Source organism: Camellia sinensis, chromosome 13, assembly GCF_055761805.1.
Source record: "Camellia sinensis isolate YWXY chromosome 13, ASM5576180v1, whole genome shotgun sequence".
In the NCBI taxonomy this organism is placed as follows: domain Eukaryota; kingdom Viridiplantae; phylum Streptophyta; class Magnoliopsida; order Ericales; family Theaceae; genus Camellia; species Camellia sinensis.
In genome coordinates, this window is record NC_138973.1 from 48453192 (window position 1) to 48473743 (window position 20552).

Below are 20552 nucleotides of genomic sequence, written 5' to 3' on the forward strand. Positions count from 1 at the left end.
AGTTTGCGGGGGGCTGTTAGAATTTATCATCACCTACCACACACTTACCATCACCTACCACACACTCACCTACTACACTCACCTACTCCTCACCTACCACCACCTAACCTACATCTATATAATCAATCAATTGTAACAGAATCAATATCTATCAATAAATCAATAATACATAAATTACATAAATTCTTACATTTATTTTATTGAGTTTTAATTTCTTTCCATCAATGATTGGTAGGTTTGCAATGAGGCTGGTATCACTCTGGAGACTGAAACTAATCCAGCTACCTGTTGTCGTCAAGGGAACCATCAGCTGGTTCTTGATGAACAAATTGGACTAAGATGCAAATTTTGTCCTTTTGTGGCATTGGAGATTAAGCACATTTTACCATCTGTTGTAAGTCATCTAACCGTTGTCTTTCTAAACTTTCTCGTTGCTAGCACTGTATTGGTTGCTCGTTAATAGTTTTTTTTATCTGCAATGAGTGCATAAAAATTTTCCAGTCATCTTCAAAACATGGCTAGTTTAATGGAACTAGCACTAGACTCAGGGATGTATGATTGTCAATTTAGTTAGGTGGTAGTTGAGTTGCAGTCTTCACGCACCAGTTAAGATCTGATCCTACTGCATGAGCCTTGTAGCAATTCTTGCTGAGTTTTGGCCCAAATTCCAACAATTTGTTGTTTGATTTTTGTTACGTTGTTCTAGTTGTTTTGTTCCTACTTGAACTTGATATACTATCATCCCTTCATATAATCATTCTAGTGCACGATCATATAATCATTCTAGTGCACGAATTAAGCTGAGACTTTGGCTTAATAGTGCAATCTTCGTCAGGGTCAGATGCCATGTTGAAAGATGCAAAATCTACCACTATTCTTGCTTGGTGTTGAGTGGGTATTCCCTTGGAGTGTTGGCTAGCTTCTTTGTTCTCAGAGAGGAGCTTGGGTTGGGAGGAGGAGGAGAAGTCTGGGTTCTTGGCGGACAGAATTGAAGAAATTTGTATGTGAAAGAAGAGCCTATTTTAGATTAAAGAGTAGATTATTGTCTTTTTTGTGTAGTTGGTTTTCGGGGGTGATCAATCCATCCTTGAACCAATTTATAGGTTTTGTTGAGGCCTTTGAATATGTTTTGATGTATAAATGGATAGGATTTGTTTATATATGGGTTGCACCTCCTTGGTGCATCTTTAGTATAATTTTCCTATTCATTAATTAAATGTTGAAATATGCATCCTTGTAACTCCATCTCGTTTAGAAAAAAAACAAAGAAATTGAGTTCATCATTTTTTAATCCCTATAGCAATTTTTTTTGTAAGCTTTGCTTCATTTAATTATCTGGTTCTATGCTAACTTGGTTTTGCATGCAGGGTAAGCATCCCTTGTGGGGATTCTACAGGAAAGACTTCTGCAAAACAGACCATTTCAGTCTTGATGAGCTTCAGTTCCAGGACTCGGCTTTTGCATACCAATCTGGTTCCAAACAATACATTCGTGAGGAAGAAGGCACAGTGTGGGACATCATTCCTGGTGTTAAACGTAGCATGTATCCACATCAACGTGAAGGTTTTGAATTTATTTGGAAAAACATAGCCGGAGACATTTACCTTAAGGAGTTGAAGGAAAAGGCTTTTGGTGGTGGAAGTGGATGCATCATATCTCACGCCCCCGGTACTGGTAAAACCCGTCTCACCATAGTATTTCTCCAGACATACATGAAATTATGTGGAACGTGCAGGCCAGTCATTATTGCTCCCTGTAGCATGCTCCTTACCTGGGAAGAAGAGTTCCGGAAGTGGAAAGTTGACATACCCTTTCACAATTTGAACACGCTGGAGTTTTCTGGGCGGGAAAACCCGAATGCTGTTAGTTTACTGACAAAATATGGACGCCAAAGAAAAAATCATGACTCTATTCGTATGGTGAAGCTGTATTCGTGGACAATGGATAGAAGTATTCTCGGGATCAGTTATAGATTATTTGAGAAACTTGTGGGAGATAGTGTTCTTGCTGATGCAGGAACTAAAAGGGCAAAATCTAAACATTTTAATTGTGGTGAGCAAGTTAGGAGAATGCTACTTGAAATTCCTACTCTTTTAGTCCTCGATGAAGGCCACACCCCTCGGAATGACCAGAGTCTCATCTGGAAGGCTGTTTCAAGAGTCGAAACTCAAAAGCGGATCATCTTGTCGGGGACTCCTTTCCAAAACAACTTTAGCGAGCTGTATAATACCCTTTGTTTAGTTAGACCCAAGTTCACTGACGGTAAAATTTCTGAAACTCAAGGGGATTCTACAAGGAAACGAGGGCTGAAAAGCAGTGCAGAAGCAAGAGGGCAATGGGCTTCTCTGACAAGTACGATTGGTAAGGATGCTGATGATAATGATAGGCTCAATGAGCTCAAAACCATGATTAAACCGTTTGTGCATGTACACAAAGGTTCAATACTTACAGAAAGTCTTCCAGGCTTGAGAGACTCTCTGGTTGTTTTACAGCCAACCCTTCTGCAGAAAACCTTGATTGAAGTCATTCAAGGAAGGAAAAACCCTCTTGAATTGGATTATCTCGTATCTTTGATTTCTGTCCACCCTTCTCTGTTGCTTGCATGTGGTTTATCTGCACAAGAACAGCTCTCTGTTGACACAAATAAGCTAGAAATGCTTAAGCTTGATCCCGGAGCTGGCGTCAAAACAAAATTCCTTGTGGAACTCATTCGGCTTAGTGAGGCACTGAAAGAAAAAGTTTTGGTTTTCAGTCAATTTATTGATTCACTGACCTTCATAAGACGGCAACTGACATCTCATTTTGATTGGACAGAAGGTAAGGAGGTGCTTTATATGGATGGGGCACTTGACATTAAGCATCGACAATCCTCGATTAGTTTTCTTAATGATCCTGAGAGTGAGGTTCGAGTACTGCTTGCATCAACGAAGGCTTGTTCTGAGGGGATAAATCTGGTTGGTGCTTCAAGAGTTGTTTTGCTTGATGTTGTTTGGAACCCATCCGTAGAAAGGCAAGCTATAAGCCGTGCATACAGGCTTGGCCAGAAAAAAGTTGTTTACATCTACCATCTCATCATGTCCGGAACAAAGGAGGGAGAGAAGTATCTAAGACAGGCTGAGAAGGACCGATTGTCCGAGCTGGTATTTTCTTCTGTAGATGGAGTTCATAAGCCTGAAATCTCATGCACAGTTGCTGAAGATATTGTCTTGCAAGAGATGGTTCAGCACGAGAAGACCAGCCATATGTTTGAAAAAATACTGAACCAACCAAAAGAATCCAATTTAATCGACACTTTTGGTTAGGTGGATTTTGTCGAACTTCTAAACTGGATCTGTTGCTGAGAAATCATACATGGTATTTGCCATTTGTCAATTTGAGCTGGAAACCTGTTGATTGGTATGTTTCCCATCCATTTTTTGTATTTAATGGGTGATTGAGTTGTTTTGAAATTCTTGATAGTAACTAGTGAATAATAATTCAAATTTTATAGTTTTGAGAAAGGATTTTGTAGTGATTAACATCAAATTTTATAGTTTGAGCTGAATGAAATCTTTTTGGTAATCTTGCAACTTTTAATTCCTTGGGGTGATTAAACATTGTTTCTTGATAGAGTTTGTTTGGATCTGATTATTAGACTGCTGCTGCTGCTCTGTGCCCATGAGTGATGTTTTCTTTTATTTTTTCTTTGTTTTTTGTTTTGTTTTTGTTTTTTGGGTGTATACATGACTTAGCTGGAAAGGTGGCTTGGCCTGGACTTTTCATCGCATCTCTGGTGATGCAGTTTTGAGCCACGGAAACTACCTCTCCAAAAAGGGTGATAAAATTCATACATCTTACCTTTCTAGACCCCGATTCTGCAGGTGTTTCGCACTGAGTTGCCTTTTTGACACATTGACTTCGGTGCAGGAAATGTGTACAAGTTTGAAGCGTTGTACATACCCCATCATATTATTTATTTCAGTTCTGTTGTTAGGTTATTCTGGGTAAGACCCCGATTTTGCAGGTGTTTCACGCTGAGTTGCCTTTTTTACACATTGACTTGGGTGTAGGAAATGTGTACAAGTTTGAACCGCTGTACATATACACCATCATATTATTTATTTCAGTTCTGTTTTTAGGTTATTCTGATTTGAAAGCAGTCTCTAATTCTGGACTAAATTCATTATAGTTTATAACTGCATATGCATTGAGGGGGATGAATTAGAACAGGAGAGAGAATATGGGAAAACTTGATCCAAGTTAGATTTTTTTTTTGGCTCCTTTATCAATGCTTAAGAACCAAATTGCTTAAATGAGCAAAGCAACTTGTATTGTATGTGCTCTAGGAACCTTGTCTGCATCTCCATTCTTGCGTGAATTCTCAACATTTGCAAAATCAGTTTTTTCAGTTTATTTAAACTATTTTTGCATAATAATAAGCAAAAATTATACCAAACAGTCTAGTACAAATTCTCAAATTAAAATAAATTATAATCACCTCTTAGCATATGTAGCATTTTTTTAAAGATTCGTATTGGTATTGATCATGTGGTCTTATATTTACTAATATAATAGTTAAATAAGGTTTTCTTAGTACAACCAAAAAAAGTTCAAACCTAGTATCTGTAGTAAATCGTTCTATTGTTTAATTGTAATTGAAGTTATTGCCAAAGAAAAATTATAGTTCCAAAAAGTGAAAAACAGAGAAGACATTTTATGTATAATATTGTAAGAATTCTCATTCATTTATTTTACACTAGAAGTTGTGATATTAGCATGATTGATTCTGAAAAATGATATTAAACTAGAAGTTGTGATATTAGCAAGATTGATCTGAAAATGTTGTTTGGCGATGCACTAAATAATTGTACATATTTGCTTATGTCATTTTATATTTTTATTTATTTACATTTTTTTTTGGTAAAAAATTAAAAATTCATTTGGCTGTGAGTTGAGACTAAATTAGCAACTAAAAGATAAAATAGGTTAAAAAGTATCATATTCAGATCATAATCATTACATTTTTTTTCTCATAAAAATCAAAAGAACCAAAAAAATCAACCTAGACGAACTTTTAAGATGATTTAAATAAGTATATTTTTTTATTTTTTATGAAAAAATGTGTAAAAAAATAGCGAGGTAATATAACTCAAATAAGTAAATTTATCTAAATAAGTGTACTTATTTAGTTTATACCAAATAACTACTAAAAAAGTCCCAACCTTAAAAGGTCCACTACAAAATTTTTTACTAAACGATAACTAAATAAACAAATCCCAAACCATAAATTTAAAACTTGAAAACTGAAATAATTTTTAAAATTGAAAATTAAAAGAGTTTTAAGGCAAACATTTTCTATGTTTTGTTTCAAAAGTTAACATATTATTGTAGAGCAAATTAATACTCCTTCCATCTCAAAATATTAGTTTCTTATTTTATTTTTTATTGTTTTAAAATATTAGTCCATTTAAAAAAATTAAAGATTAAAATAATATGAATTTTCTATTTTGCCCTTCTTTTAAATTCATTAATAATACAAAAAGTACAATTATGATAATTAATATTTTCCAAAAAATATACTTTCAAAAGATAATTTTAGAAAATCAATATTTTTAAGGAATAATAATTATATTATCAAAAAAAAGTTGAATTCTCCAAAAAAAGACTATTATTTTGGAGCAAATGGAGTAACAAAAATAAATGACGGATTTTAAACTAACTTGTATGTTCACATTATACATAGGCCTCGTTTGGCAAGAGGCTATTTTAGTCAATTAGTCAAAAAGTTACTAAATTAGCCAAAAAGCCAACAACCCATACCAAAAAGTCAAATATTCTATTTTCTCTCTACTTTTTGCACATCTTTTCGTAATTAGCCAAAAAGTCATCCCAAACATACAAGTTTTTTTTACCTACCTTTTTAGCCAAATAGCCAAAAAGTTACTAAATTAGCCTATTCCCAAACGAGGCCATAGTATACATATAATTTTTAAGAGTAATATTATACAAATAAAAAAATTATGTACATAATTTTCATGCATAATAATGTGATTTATTATAGATTATTTCACTTCAAAACAAAATATAATTGAAGATAAATTTATTTATAATAATAATATTCTTATCAAGTTTTTTATATGAATTTGATATATGTTTAGAATTTTTAAATACATATATATTACTGGAAAAAATAGAACCAATTTCGATGGGTCAACATTCAGCTCAACCCTGCTTTAGCATCGGATCCAAACCCGGGATTGGGGCCCGACCCAACCAATTTCAGCCTATAAAATCCGAAGCCAGAAAACTAGGGTTCCTTCTCGTCTCCATCTACCAGCCGCTTCGATTCTCTGCGAAAACCCCTAGTCGCGACCCAATTGAAGATGGTACTCTCTCTCTCTCTCTCTCTCCCCGTTTATAGTTCACGATTCATTTCAGCTTGATTCAATAATTCACATTATTTGTAGAGAGTTCTTTCACGTTTGAGTTTTTTCAAGATCGTGTTTTTATTTTGTGTGTTCAAGTTTTGAAATCATTGACTGTTTAAACTCTTGCTCTCAAATTTCAAATATGCATATTTTGAAGTAATTCGTGTTTAATTATGAATATACTGATTAACAACGTAGGAGCATATTTAGCAGCTACATCAGCCATGTACATGCACTAGCAGCCCAGGTGTTTATTCTTAATGTTTTGGATTTTTTAAGATGTTTGGTTTGTTTTAAAAGCAAACAAAACCTCTAAAATGAACCTATTTTCCCCATCTATTGTGATAAGAACACCAGGAAATGGGCAGGCACTGGTCCAAGAACACACATACTACTGTTTCATACTTAACTTAGGTCGCCATCAAATTCATTTAGGCTGTGTTTGATTCAAGGATTTGGGGAGGGATTTGGAAAGGCAAAAGGAAAAGGTGTGTGAAATTAAGTGAAATGTAGTTATATTTTATTCACATTTTACGTTTTCCTTTCCCTTTCTCTATCCAAATCTCTCCTCAAATTCTTGAACCAACACAGGTTTAGGGTCTGTTTGGATGGATGTGAATTTTAAATCAAGGGATTTGAGGTTGAAAATATTGGAGAGTTAACTATTATAGGTGGAGAGGGAAACTATAGAAGAAGATAGGTTGAGATAAAATAGATGTATTTTAATAGGATGGGATCCAAGAAAAGTGTATCTTTAGGATGCTTTTAAATAATTACTTTTATATGTAGTTAGTTTGAATCTATCATAATATTGCTATTTAATGCAATCTTGAAATTAATATGTAAACTATCAAATTTAAATGTGTTATTCTCCTTGAATAATTAACTTTGAAATCGTCAAATCCAGGCATTTCAAATCCAGATCCATCCAAAACGGACCCTTAGTTACGTCAAAGTAATAAAAAGAATCAATCAATACATTTAAAAATCATTCTTACTCTAATGACATACTACAATGTCCTCCATCCATATATATACATACACACACACAACATCATCAATCTCCATCCAGATATATATGTACACACAACATCATCAATCTTCATTCATATATATACATACACAAAACATCATCAATCCTTACTTCCCATCTAGCAGTGTATCCTATGTTACATGGGCTTGGGTGCGGGTGTCAGGTACGGGTGTGTATCTACGGGTTGGACACATCAAATCTCTAAATAAAGGATACGTGGACTCAGCTAAAATGTACCCAAAAATTAGATTCTAGTACGTGGATACGGCAAAAAGTATTGAAAAAAATTAGCAAATGTCTAATCCTGCTATGTTTTTTTTTATACTATGTTTTTAGTTTCTAAATCTGAAATTTTTATTTTTATTTTTATTTTACTGCAGAATTTTGGTTTGGACAGACTGAAATTAGTTGGATTAGAGTTTAATAATATGAAGAGTGAAAAGTTAGCCCAATTAATATTGTAACTATAAAGTGTTGTGGCCCAAACAGTGATAAAGTTTGGGCAGGCTTGTTATCATTATTTTAAAAGTGTGGACTGGCCCATTATGATTATTCTTTTTATTTGTTGATTAAAACAATAGCTAAATCAAAAGTAGAAGGAAAAAAGAAAAAGAAGATAAGAGAAGAATCTGCCACGTAAGAAGAGATAAGATTTTGACTGGAGAAGTCCTCTCTCTCCTTCGGCAAGGACTCCTCTCTCTCTCTCTCTCTCTCTCTCTCTCTTCGGTGATTGAAAGACTACGACCAACTTGAATCGGCATCTATTGCGCCTGAATCTTCCCCAATCTCTGTTTTTCTTCGTTGATCTACCCAATCACTGGTTTGTCTTCCTTGATCTGCCGTATCGTTTTGCAAAGTGACGTATCTGAGCTGAATTTCACACCTGTGTTAGTGTCGTGTCGTGTCGACACCGGTATTGGCCGGAAAATGACGAGCCCCTGTAACTTAGAGTGTATCATTGGACAACTATATGCGCTACCGAGTAATAGGTTTTTCAAGATTTGTTTTGTTGGACTTAACCAATACCATTGGAATTAACATCGTCATGGACATTATTTTTCAAAAAAAAAAAAAAATAGCACCCATGACCCAACGTATTTTTATGAAAAGCAATGCATGGGCAATAACTTAAAAGTTAAAATAAAAGGCTTATGTGCATAACCTATCTCCTAAAGAAGGTCATTTCTCGGTTCAAGCCTCTTAACTTGGTTTTTACTTCTAAATTGAAACCAAAGTCATTGTTATCATCAAAGAAAATGGCCGTAGTTGATTTCTAAACAGTAGAGAAAGCATAAGAACAAGTTACTACCCAATGTTTTAAAAGGCGTGCGCCTAAGCGCGAGGTGCAATTGCGCTTCAAACAAGTCGAGGCGAGGTGCAATACGCAAGTTGCAACTTAGGCTCTGAGGCGAGGACTTTTTTTCGAAGCGCAAGGTGTGAGCTTCATGGGCTTTACTTATTTTTCTACTCCAGCTGTTGATTAAGTGCTTTTTGTGTGGGTATACCCACAGGGATTCAAAACTCTTCAAATATAAAATGACTAAACATGATCAAAAGAGAGTAGAAAGTGATAAAATATTGAATGTTATGCTTTATATCTTTTGTTGAATATTATATATCTAATTTTTAGAAGATTAAATGTTATGTTTAAAGATTATCGGAAATGATTATGATTTTTGAAATTCTATATATATTTGTTATGTTGAAAAGTTTGTCTGTTTTATAATTTTGCTTTTCTTCTACTACTTGCGCTTTGCTTTGGTGAGGCATGTGTCTTGCCTCGTGTCTCGCGTCTCGCGCTTAGGCTATAGGAGACCTTATCGCCTTGGTGCAGCTAGAGCCTTTTAAAACACTGATACTACCAATTGTTGAAAATAAAAGGGAATTTCTCTGAGCTCCATGTTGAATATATTAATTGTGAAAAATTATAAAAGTAATTGTTCTTTTAATAAATTTGCAGTCATTATATCATGTCAAACCAGAGAATAATAAAATTCCACTGTCGAAGTTTCTTTTTCCCACAAACTGTCTCCTTTGTTTCCTCGTACTTGTTATCTTCCATGGGAATTGTTGCAACAAAAAATGAATAAAATAAAGTGCTGAGCTTGTGTGATGACATGGTTTTGTAATCCAAACACGTGCAGCTGTACTAATGATTCTTTGCAAGTTTTAATTTTATATTGGTTTTACATTCTCTCTCTTCTCAATTGCATTTTGTTATTTCCCTAGTTAGAATTTTGCCTTTTTATTTTATTCTATTCTCTACTTAATCAATTTTTACACATTCATTTCTTTTGAGATCTTGGAAGATTATGTGTGTACTGTCTGAAATAATTGTTTCCATGTAATACTTTGTTTTGAATGCATTTCACTTTTGATTTAGACAAAAAAGGTATCATTTCGGGTTGACTATTTTTCAAGAATGGTTATGGTTTTAAATTTTCCCTTTTCAATAATTTTTGTTTTGTTTGGTATTGATGCTTACAAGTTTTGAGGTAGAACTTTTTATTAATGGATTTTCTTTGGCGCAGACTAAGCGAACGAAGAAGGCTGGTATTGTTGGAAAGTACGGTAAGTGATAAGCGACTATTGTTAATTTGATTGCTCGATGCTTCTGTTGCATATAGTTTCATCAACAACTTTGCATGTTAGATTGTTAAATTTACCAACATGCTGTCTTGTTTTTTTCAATTAGGTGGTAATAGTGGTCTGAGGTAGCATTATGGGCTAGGACAAAAAAGTTGTCTTATACAGTTATTTTAGTGCGATCTTTCATAATACTTGTTTTAAATATTGTGTTATAGGCTATGGAACAAAGTTCTTTTTTATGTTTCATTTTTTGAGCGACTTACAGAAAATATTTTTTGGTGTGTGATGTCTGCCCAAATAGAAAGATTGTTATGTGTGGTAACCTAAGAAGTATGGATACGGACATGCGACATGACACGGATACAATATAGACACGCCGACACACTAATTTTAAAAAAATGTAGGATATGACACGTAGGGGATACACATGAAATATATAATTTTATATATTTATTATCTATTATATATATGAATATATCATTTAAAAATAATAAAAAATGCAATATGATACTAATTCCTATAAATTTATATGATTTTTGTTTTATTATTATATTTTAAGTTGTTTTGTTCAAATTTATAATTAGTTTTACTAGTGTCTAATTATGTGTTTAAGCTATAGACATATGTGTCCTCCAAGTGTCCAGAGCTTAGTTGCACGAAGCGGGAGCGGGAGCGGGAGCGGGGGTGGGGGCGGGGGCGGGAGCGGGAGCGGGCGCGGGAGCGGGGGAACGTGGCCACTTAGAGGAGTCGTAAATTAGGAGCGCTTATGTATTATTTTTATTAATTATATTTTATTTATTATAATGAATAATAAATTATGTTAAAATAAATAATAAATAAAAATTAGATGTTTTATTTTATAAATTTTTGAAGATTTTTTTATTATATATGATTTAAATAGATTTCTTTTAAACAATTAGATAATTTATTATATGTTAAAAAGTTAAGAAATAATTGTTAAAAAAATAAATAATAAATAAAAATTATATTGTTTATGATAAATTATATTATAATTTATAATTTATAAATTATATTTTATATATATATTATATATATGATAAATTATATTATATAAAATGAAAACGGAGAGGGAGAGAGAGAGAGAGAGAATAGATCGAGAGAGGGAGAAGAAAGACACACAACAGAGGCGAAGAAAGAGAAGCAGAGACGAAGAGGAGATCGAGGGTGAGAGAAGCGAGAGAGATGAAGACCTAGGGCTTCGAAGAGAGGGATGAGGACTAGGGCTTCGACGGGGAAGTCAAACGGCGAGATCGAAGTCGTCGAACGGAGGATCGAAGCCTGCGACCAGGTATTCTCCTTGCCCTCTCAATAGTGCTCCCTTCCCGCATCAAATTCGCGTTTCCCTCTCCTCAGATTCGCGATTTTGATGCGATCCTTCCTCAGAAGCGCAAAATCGCGCTTTTTCCTCGGAGTCGTCGCCATCTGAGACGATTCCTGCTACTAAGGTCCAGAGAATGTCCAAGTCTTTAAAAAAAATGAAAAAGTAGGACACGTTTTGAAGAGTGTTGGATACGGGTCAAGGAAGTGTCCAAAGAGTGTCAGGGTCCGACACGGACACGACACAGATATGTCACTTTCTTAGAAGTGTCCGTGTTTCTTAGGTGGTAACAATTTAAACTTTTTAAAAATGTACCATAAAATGAGTAAATAAGTATATTGAGGAGGCCATAGAGTTACTGTTCATTTATGTATTTATGAAGGCTCTGGTAACTGGACTTGTTATTTCAGGCATGATTTGTTTTCTCTGTTTCTGGTTCTAAGATTTATTTATCAATGCATTATATTCAACTATTTAAAAGCAAACCTGATATGACTATCAAGATTCTGATTCAAGAATATTCCATGAGCTGTATATTGGTGGTGTTTGGAAAGTTTGTGTGTTGGTTTTTATTTTTTTTTTTCCACTAAAAAGGCAAACTTTTTACAAAATCAAAAAAAACAAATCCAAATAAAATATCACATCCAACCCTATAATCATTTCACTTTTTCTCTCACAAACATCATATCCAACCACAAAAAAACCAACTATCTTTCCAAATACCAAATTTTTTTTCTCCAATAATATTCTACAACTAAAAAAACCTACATAAAAACTCACTTTCCAAACACCCACATTTTTGCAATTCTAATTTATTATCTGGATTTTTGTTTTGTCATCACAGTTTCACATTTGTATGGCATATGCATTCCCCAACTTTTCTTTTTTATTATTACACCCCACTCCACACTTATAGTTGGTCCTTGCACAGAATTCCTGAATTCCTAATTTGCCATTGATACCAGGTACCCGTTATGGTGCCAGCCTGCGAAAGCAGATTAAGAAGATGGAGGTTAGTCAGCACAGCAAATACTTCTGTGAGTTCTGTGGGAAGGTACGGAAATTCTTGATTATATCAATTAGTTGCGTATTGTTATTGTTGAACTGTCTTTTTGCAATTATTCATGACCTTGATTTGAATTTTGTTTTTTTGCTAAATCAAATATTCAACTGTTTGCAGTATGCTGTGAAGAGAAAAGCAGTGGGGATTTGGGGTTGTAAGGATTGTGGCAAAGTCAAAGCTGGCGGTGCATACACATTGAAGTAATTTTCTAATATTTATAATTTTTTCCCTCCTGGTTTTCGGTTCATGTTCATTATATATGGAACTGATACCCCCTGTTTTGTTTTTGCAACAGCACCGCCAGTGCTGTGACAGTTCGGAGCACAATTAGGAGGCTGAGGGAGCAAACTGAGAGTTGAGCGAGATAGCATCTGCCCTTTCTATGTCAATTGTGTTAAATGTTTATCTAGTCTTGGAAACTCGAGTAATTTCCCAGTTCTTTCTAATTTTTGAAGACTTAGTTGAAAGGTAGTGGAAATTTGTCAGAGCTAAGTTTTGATGTTGGAGATCATTAATTGCTATTATTCATCAAGTGTTGTGAACAGAGTTGTGTTTGGGTTAAAGCTATTGAATTTTGCCATGATCTGTTGTTTGTGGTGGTTCATTTTATAGTTCACCAAATTCAAAATTATTTATTGCTGGTATGCATATTCCTTGTCTTAAAGGGATCCGATTAGGGTTTTGTTCTAATTGTTGTTTCTCGCTTTCAACTATTATGTTGTGTTATTGCTTTCAGCTAGTCTGACAAACAAGGAAGTCATGTCTTTAATTCCGGCTCACACCAAACTTGCCAAGCCTCAACGTAGTTTGTTGGCACTTCATTCCTGACCAAAAACAGCTTAACCCGGGGTCACCTGCTTGATCAAAGTTGAAGTACGTGGGGTCAATTTGAAAAGAAGACGCACTGCTTCAATGGTTTGATATAACAGACGAGCAGCTCTACGTCTTTTAGTGCTGTATCTTCCAAAACATTTGCTTCTAGGCATTGCTGTTCAAAAAAAAGTAAAGAAAGAACCCTTCTAGGCTGATGGGACTAGTCCTACTTGCTCTTGGCCTTGGCTGCTCAGAGTAGAGACATCCCTTTAGTTTGTCGGCAAGGTTTGGAACCCTACTGTGAGAGGGACGCTTCACGAGCCGGGCTTCTAGAGATGAGGTCATTTGGCCAAGCCAACTCAATTTCGGGCCACCAAACCTTGCAACTAATGAGAAGGCCTATTGAATAAAGGGAAGCATGTCCATTTGTAAAGAACATTCTTCTCTCGTAAATCACGGAGTCAACTTCTCACGTTCACTTCCTACGTTTTCCATCTTAAGTACTAATTATTAAGTCTTCTAGTAACTTCATGTGACTTTATGTCCAACTAATGATGTTTTGTGACAATCATCAATCATTTTATTTATTTTATAGTTTTTTTAGACCACATAAATACATAGCCAGTCGTTATAGTGTTCTAGAAGAGAGAAGGAATGGCCATATTAGTCCGCCATCTGTCTACACTCAATAAAAATGACGTTAACGACAACTGTTTATATCATGTTGCCTACTTTAATTTGAGAGAAAAAAAAAAAGTACAAATTCTTCCTGGAAGGGGTGAAAGTAAAATAAATTTAAGTTGAGAGATTCAAATGAACAGTTTTAAAGTTGAGGGATAAACTGAAATCTAGAAAGGCCACGTGTCTACCCAGTACAAATATATTTATAACTTTTTTTTTCTTTTTTTCTTTTTTTTTTTATGTAGCAAATATATTTAGTTACATTTACAATAAGGAACCAAAACAAAGGTGAAACCCTATGCTGATCTCAAGCACCTTAGTGCGCTATCCTTAAACCATGCTTTTATGTACATTATTGAAGCTAAAAAAGAAGGAACAACAGAGGAACCCATCTTGCCCCTCAGTCGGCCACTGAATATGGTTACAAGCAGGTCCCTGTCTTAGCATATCATCTATCAAAAAAGGGAATTTAATTCGAGGATCCGGCAGATGAAAGAGAAAAAAACTTCTGCTTTATATCTTCTCTCGCCTCCCTTGCTTTCTGTAATCAAACATTTTGTATCCGTATATCATCATTGTTATTGTTGTGATACATTTGGTTTTGCACAGCCTTCACAGCTGCAACTCTTGCTGCATTGGCTGCTTTGTTAGCCGCTGTCACAGCTTTGTTCACCCTCTCATTCACCTTTGCCATATTAACTGCTTTCTCAGAGGCTCGTCGTGCTTCCTGACAGCAAGGCAACAACAAATAAAGAAAATTCACTTTAGTAGCAGGTTTTGTTAATTAATGCCACGTCGGGTGTTGCATTAGATATTAGATCACCTTGTTGACTTGAGCCCATGTGAAATATTTGTATCTTTTATGGTGATGAAACAATGACAATGAATTAGCCAAGTAAACACCACCAGAAGAAAAGTTCTAAATCTAAAAAGGTGGAAAAGACACCAATTGGTTATGACTCAACAAAAAGTTAATGGAAATTGTCTCCATTTATATTCCAAATTTTCGGGACAATGTAAATGACTGTTATACAACAAACTTGCAAGTTACTTGAAAGGGACTTAACAGGCAGTAGGGTTTGAGCTGTTCTCTACAAGCCACAAAAGGATATTGAACATAGTTCCATTGCTTGTAAAAAAGAAGAAAACCTAACATGCCCAGGTTGCTTTCCTAAGGTTGTCAAGGCTTTAAGATTTTTTAATTGATAGGGTCAGTTTGGTGACTCAACTCAAAAGTCCTGACATATAACTTCACTTTCGGGAAAAAAGGCACAGAAGCATCCTTAAACAACGAAGGCAAGAAAATTCAATTACCTGCACTGCATTAAGAATTTTGGAATGGTTAATTGCAGAGGAAGATCCAGGAAGGGTGCCTTCAATGCTTAACACATTGAGAACCCCGTTTTGCCAGTGGCCTGATTGAGTATCCCCATTTCTGAATGTGTACATACCAAGCCCTTGCCTTCTTCCCTCGTGCCAAGCTCCCTCATAACAATGTCCATTCCCAAAATGGTACACCCCAAAACCATGCATCTTATCAGCAAAGTATTCTCCAGCATATTTGTCCCCATTTCTGCAAAATCATGTATAGCAGAAAATCTAAGAAAAAAGATAAACTGAAATCCACATGCAACTGCGAAAGCATGGAGCATGACAATTATTACCAATAACTCTATTTTGAACAATTGTTGTTGCTCAGCAACTTTGCTTGTAGTATTTTAATCAAACGAAGGTGTGCATAACATATAAAATGCCCACCTGATGAAATCTAGAAAGGCCACTTTGGAAGCTGGAGAAAAGGGCTATTTCAAAGTTTCGAATATTTTCCACCTTCCCCAACAACCAGACAAGCTATGTGATACATATAGTAATATTCTGAAGATGAAACCAAGAAATCCCTAAATTTGATCAACTTGAATCTATTTTATGGATAAAGATAAGGTGACTAACTACCACATAATTCACTCAATATCTGCTGGACATATTTTTGGATGCAGGACATGGGGTTAATGCTTGTGGTGAACATATGCCTCATTTCAATAATTAATCACAATTCAGTAATACAAATTAGAAATTTGGTTGCCATGTGGCACATTAAATACTTCAATATGTGGGAATTCAAAAATGAACTGGAGAGGAAACAATAGCTTATTAAGGCAACAAAGCATTGCTTTAGATATGTACATATCAGAAATATGATGGTATTTAGCAAAGAGTCCTGGGCATTGATAATAATCAGTGTTTAAGCTTGAATTATGGAATATAACCAGCTGAGCATTTAATTAATAAGTTGGTGTAATTTGAACCTATCCAAAATGTTGAAGATTTTTATCAAAATTATCACAAGCAATAGTCAATCATATATAAACTGTACGTGGTTCAACATCCTGAACTATTTGCTTAGCTCTTCACACTAATACCATAGTACCAATTTAAATATGAAGCAAACATGTATATACTTATGAGCCAGCCCAGAAACTAATGAGGTCCTAGACCTTTGTTGCTAGACCTCGGATTGATGTTGTTGGAGAGATTGACATGCATTGTTTACATGTCAGCTTCTTTCCTAACAACTTAAGCTTCTGGGTCTAGTGGTGATCTGACATAGGATCATAGCCTTGGTTTCGGAGGGGTCTTGGGTTCAAGTAGCTCTATTTACATTTGATCCCTGGTTTGGTATGTTTGTCTCTCCACGTGCAAGATGGGTTGCACATGAAGGAGGGCATTTGACAACTTAATACACATTATTGGGGACCTTTCCTAATCGTTTGAACTTTTGAAACCAGTGGTGATCTAACAGGTATGGATTCAGGCCTCAAAAAACATTGCTGGACTGAGAAAGGCAAGTGACCTTCAGCATTTAATACGACAGACTAGAGTGAGAGTGCGGTCATACCAAAAAGCCCAGATGGTGCTATGAATGAGAGAGTTGGGTTGCCATTTTAGGAGGTAACTGTGATGGCTGCAAGGGCCTCAAATAGATTGCAAATCTAAAATTTCTTGAGGTGGTGTTCCTTATATCGTACGTAAATGATTGAGCTACCAAAGAAAATAATCCGCAAATAAAGGAGAAATGCAAACAAAGTAGATTCAATTAATCCGTTCAATATTGTTTGAGAAACCAAAAATGCCATCCTCTCTTGATGAAAGTTCCTAGACAATGTAGACCATCCTATTCCCAACACTAATAAAAACCTAATACCTTCAGTGTATATCAACACAAGAATGGTGAATATACATAAGTAAAAAAAAAGCAGCTCAACTTATCCTGCATTTTCTTGTGTGGACATGATGCCTTGCTAACTAAATATGATTCTACCAGCTAAATTAAACAATTAAAACCAAAATATCCAAATTCACAACCCAATTTCAACAACAAAGCAAATTAGGCACTCCACAAGGACAATGTCTAACATCAAATTGGAAGATGATGTCCATAATCAGGTTCATGAAATAGGTGCAAAATTTATCAATGTTAGAACCCCAAAAGCAAGAATAAAAAATACAACAGAAAAACACGGTCTACTAACTTAAGACAACCCCTTGAAGAACATACTAACCATGAATTGAATAAATCAAACATTAGCATAAGCACCAACTAGTGAAACTCAACAAACTGAATGTGAGAAATTACCTAAAATGGTAGTGACCGAGCCCATGTTTGACGCCCCATTTGAACTCCCCAAAGTACCGGCTCCCATCCTCACAAGTGTAAACTCCACACCCATGACACTGACCATTACACCACTCCCCAGCATAGACATCGCCAGTGTAAAACCTATAAACCCCAAACCCATTCCTTAAACCCTGCCTATACTGTCCCCGGTACCGACTCCCTTTCGCCCATGTTTCCACACCATACCCATCATACTTGTCATCAATCCAATCCCCCTCATACCTCCCACTCATGTAATAGTAATAAACCCCACTTCCAGAGCACTTCCCTTTATGAAATTCACCCTCATACACATCTCCATTGCTATAAACTTGTACCCAAGACCCCGAATTCGGTCTTTTTTCTGGTTTTGGCTTTGACCCAATCGACCAAACAACTGGTGTGCGAGGCTTTAAGGCTGTGGTTGTTGAAGATGACTTAAATGGAGATGATCGAGCAATAAGGGATCGAATTGAAGGAAGGCTAGGGAGGGCTAGATTGAGAGAAATCACAAGAGTGGCCGAGAAAGCAAGAATTGATAGGAAATGGAGAATAAAAGTGTTGGTTTGGTTTGAGGCGAAGAAGTAGAGACAAGGCAATGAAAGTAGAACGATGAAGCGAAAACGAAACCCATCAAACCGAAAACCGCAAAGACAGCGAGAGAGTCTCAGAGCGATTGATTTAGTGGCTAAAGCTACTACAGCGAATGAGGAAAAGTAAAGAAGAGAGGGTTGAGAAGGTTCTGAATTGAACACAGTGGTGTTGTGGTGGTGATGCTGGTGGAGAGAGGAGAGAGTTGGGGAGTGTAACATTATAGGTCTTTTGTGGGGTGTCGTTGAGAAAGGGGTTTTGCTTGTTGATGGGTTGTTGGAATTGGGTTCATTCTCAAACTGGGTTTGCTTGGAATTTTGATGGGTTGGTTTGGATTGGATTGTTGAATGGTTTTGGGTATGAATTTGGAGGTGTTTTTTGCGGATTGAGTTGAAATCAGAAGAGAGGAGACTGGTTTGTTTTCTGATCTCTAGTTCAGACAACTTCTGATGCATTTACATACAAGGAAAATGGATTTCTATTCTTCTTCCTCTACTCAATTTTCTGTGTATGTATATTGTATACATAAATGTTGTGTGTATATACAGGTTGGTGTGTGATTATGGTGTTTCTGGTATTTTTGGATGTTGGGTTAAGAAATGTTTTTATGTCCCTCTGGCTTTGGCTTTGGCTCTGGCTCTGGCTCTGGGAGAAGACAAAAAAACAGATGGGGTAGAGAGAGAGAGAGAGAGAGAGAGAGAGAGAGATTACTTGGAGTGGGGATAATGAGAAATTGGGAGCTCTCTTTAAAAAGCCTTAGCTTCAATGCTGATTCACTAATGTGCCACCATCAAGTTACATGATTTGGTTCACTATTTTTTATTTCTTTTTAACTTTAATTTAATTTTTGCATTTTATTTAACTTTATTTTTTTTTTCTTTTCAAAAAACATCACAAACATTTTTTTGGTGTGCACGTGTGCGCTTGTTGTTCCTAGTAATTACATCACATAAGATTCATTAAAATTTAAATTAATTGAAGTTAAACAAAGTTGATGATCATGGGTAGCAAGCAAGACCCACATAAATTAGAAAGGATGACTTTAAAATCATGAAAATTCTTATAATATATTTTTAAAAGAAAGTATATTATATGTCTCAGTTATAATTTTTTATAATTTTTAATTATGATATATTGTAATTTTAATTATGATTTAATTTTGACAAATTACCGTTGTAGTTAAGGAATATTGTTTATGACAGAAAAAACTTTTCCACTGCTATACTAGCAAGCATGTTTCTATATCCCATATTTTCATGGATGAAACTAAGAGAAGACTATGAGGGATTATAACTCTCTTGTTTCTGTGAAAAATTATGTTTACCATAACACTTTTAAAATATATAACTTATTTTATAAATAATATAGTAATTTCTCAGTATAAAATATATATATTTCATTCATCTACTATCTTACATTTTTTTTTTGGCCAAATTTTTTTATCCGAAAAGATATTACTCTTATAGTATTTGAATATTTTGTTACGTATGTATGCAGTTTATATATCATATTGTATATACATGTGTGTTTGTATATATGATGAAAAAAATTTATTTCTCTTCGACTTCTTTAGTAATGAAATCTTAGTTTCGTCCCCCGCATATTTTTTTAAGAGGAATGCTAAATATGACTGAAATAGTTTATCAATTAACTTTTTATATGAATTCTTATTTTGTAGGATAAGTTTTACTATTTATTAAATATGATGAGTCTTACACATATACATAACTTTTTATTACATTAAGACACCTAAATTGTGAAACAAAATGATAAAATAAAACCAGTGATAAATAACATTTCTATTCTATTAATGAGAAACCCATAAAGTACTTATATTCTCACCACATGTCTCCATTGTTTGCTTCAAAAGTTAAAAGGAAAAAAACTGTGTTTGAGTGAAATATTTTCTCATTACTTGCAGTATTAATCGTAAGAACACCTCAGTCAAAGTTCCTTACTCTCTCTTCCTCTAATAAAGCGTTGAAAGAGAGATGTTCAACAACTTGAACCACAGCTCAATGAGCTCATCAGTGAATAATAAATCATTTAAAATAAATAAAATAAAAATTATTAAGACCATTTGTGTCATTGAAAGCAAAAAATAATGTTTTGGCATATATACATAACAGTAGTTTGAGAGATGAGAACTATAGCCGACCAAATCACATGCCTTTTAACATATTCCTAATGCCATTTCATGCGGTAGATTGTCTGTATCTCTCTCTAGATAATGTTCTCCAACACAATTATATATATATATATATATATTAGAGATGTAATTACACACTATATTTATGTGAAACAGTTAAACAAATCATGACAGTTATTAAATTTAAAGCAGTTAGATCAAAAAAAGGTATTTTAACAATTAGATAAAGATA

The 20552-nt window shown here is 34.8% G+C and overlaps 3 protein-coding genes across 6 annotated transcripts in view; 2 read left to right on the forward strand and 1 right to left on the reverse strand.

The window, feature by feature from the left end:
* The window catches only part of LOC114285050 (uncharacterized), a 30024-nt gene extending 25902 nt beyond the window's left edge, over window positions 1–4122 (forward strand). For 2 of the 3 annotated variants that reach the window (XM_028228040.2, XM_082903828.1), the window contains exons 4-5: window positions 236–394; window positions 1368–3576. In XM_028228040.2, coding sequence (XP_028083841.2) covers window positions 236–394; window positions 1368–3302 — 2094 coding nt within the window. In that variant the 3' untranslated portion in view covers window positions 3303–3576. Of the gene's footprint in view, window positions 1–235; window positions 395–1367; window positions 3577–3731 lie in introns of those variants that run through there. The other variant, XR_014349843.1, reaches the window with a different exon arrangement.
* Window positions 4123–5954: 1832 nt separating this feature from the next.
* Window positions 5955–13011, forward strand: LOC114285048 (large ribosomal subunit protein eL43). The gene is made up of 5 exons (XM_028228039.2): window positions 5955–6365; window positions 9972–10011; window positions 12334–12422; window positions 12549–12631; window positions 12727–13011. The coding sequence occupies exons 1-5, from the start codon at window positions 6363–6365 to the stop codon at window positions 12788–12790; spliced, it is 279 nt and encodes a 92-aa protein (XP_028083840.1). The 5' UTR covers window positions 5955–6362; the 3' UTR covers window positions 12791–13011.
* Window positions 13012–14125: 1114 nt separating this feature from the next.
* Window positions 14126–19048, reverse strand: LOC114285047 (uncharacterized). Of its 2 annotated transcripts, none has more exons than XM_028228037.2 (3): window positions 17560–19048; window positions 15240–15498; window positions 14126–14652 (listed from the first exon to the last, which is right to left on the reverse strand). In XM_028228037.2, the coding sequence occupies exons 1-3, from the start codon at window positions 18624–18626 to the stop codon at window positions 14473–14475; spliced, it is 1506 nt and encodes a 501-aa protein (XP_028083838.2). In that variant the 5' UTR covers window positions 18627–19048; the 3' UTR covers window positions 14126–14472. The 2 variants fall into 2 exon arrangements, with proteins under 2 accessions (XP_028083838.2, XP_028083839.2); XM_028228038.2 differs by having other exon boundaries at window positions 14126–14648; window positions 17560–18895.
* Window positions 19049–20552: the final 1504 nt, after the last annotated feature.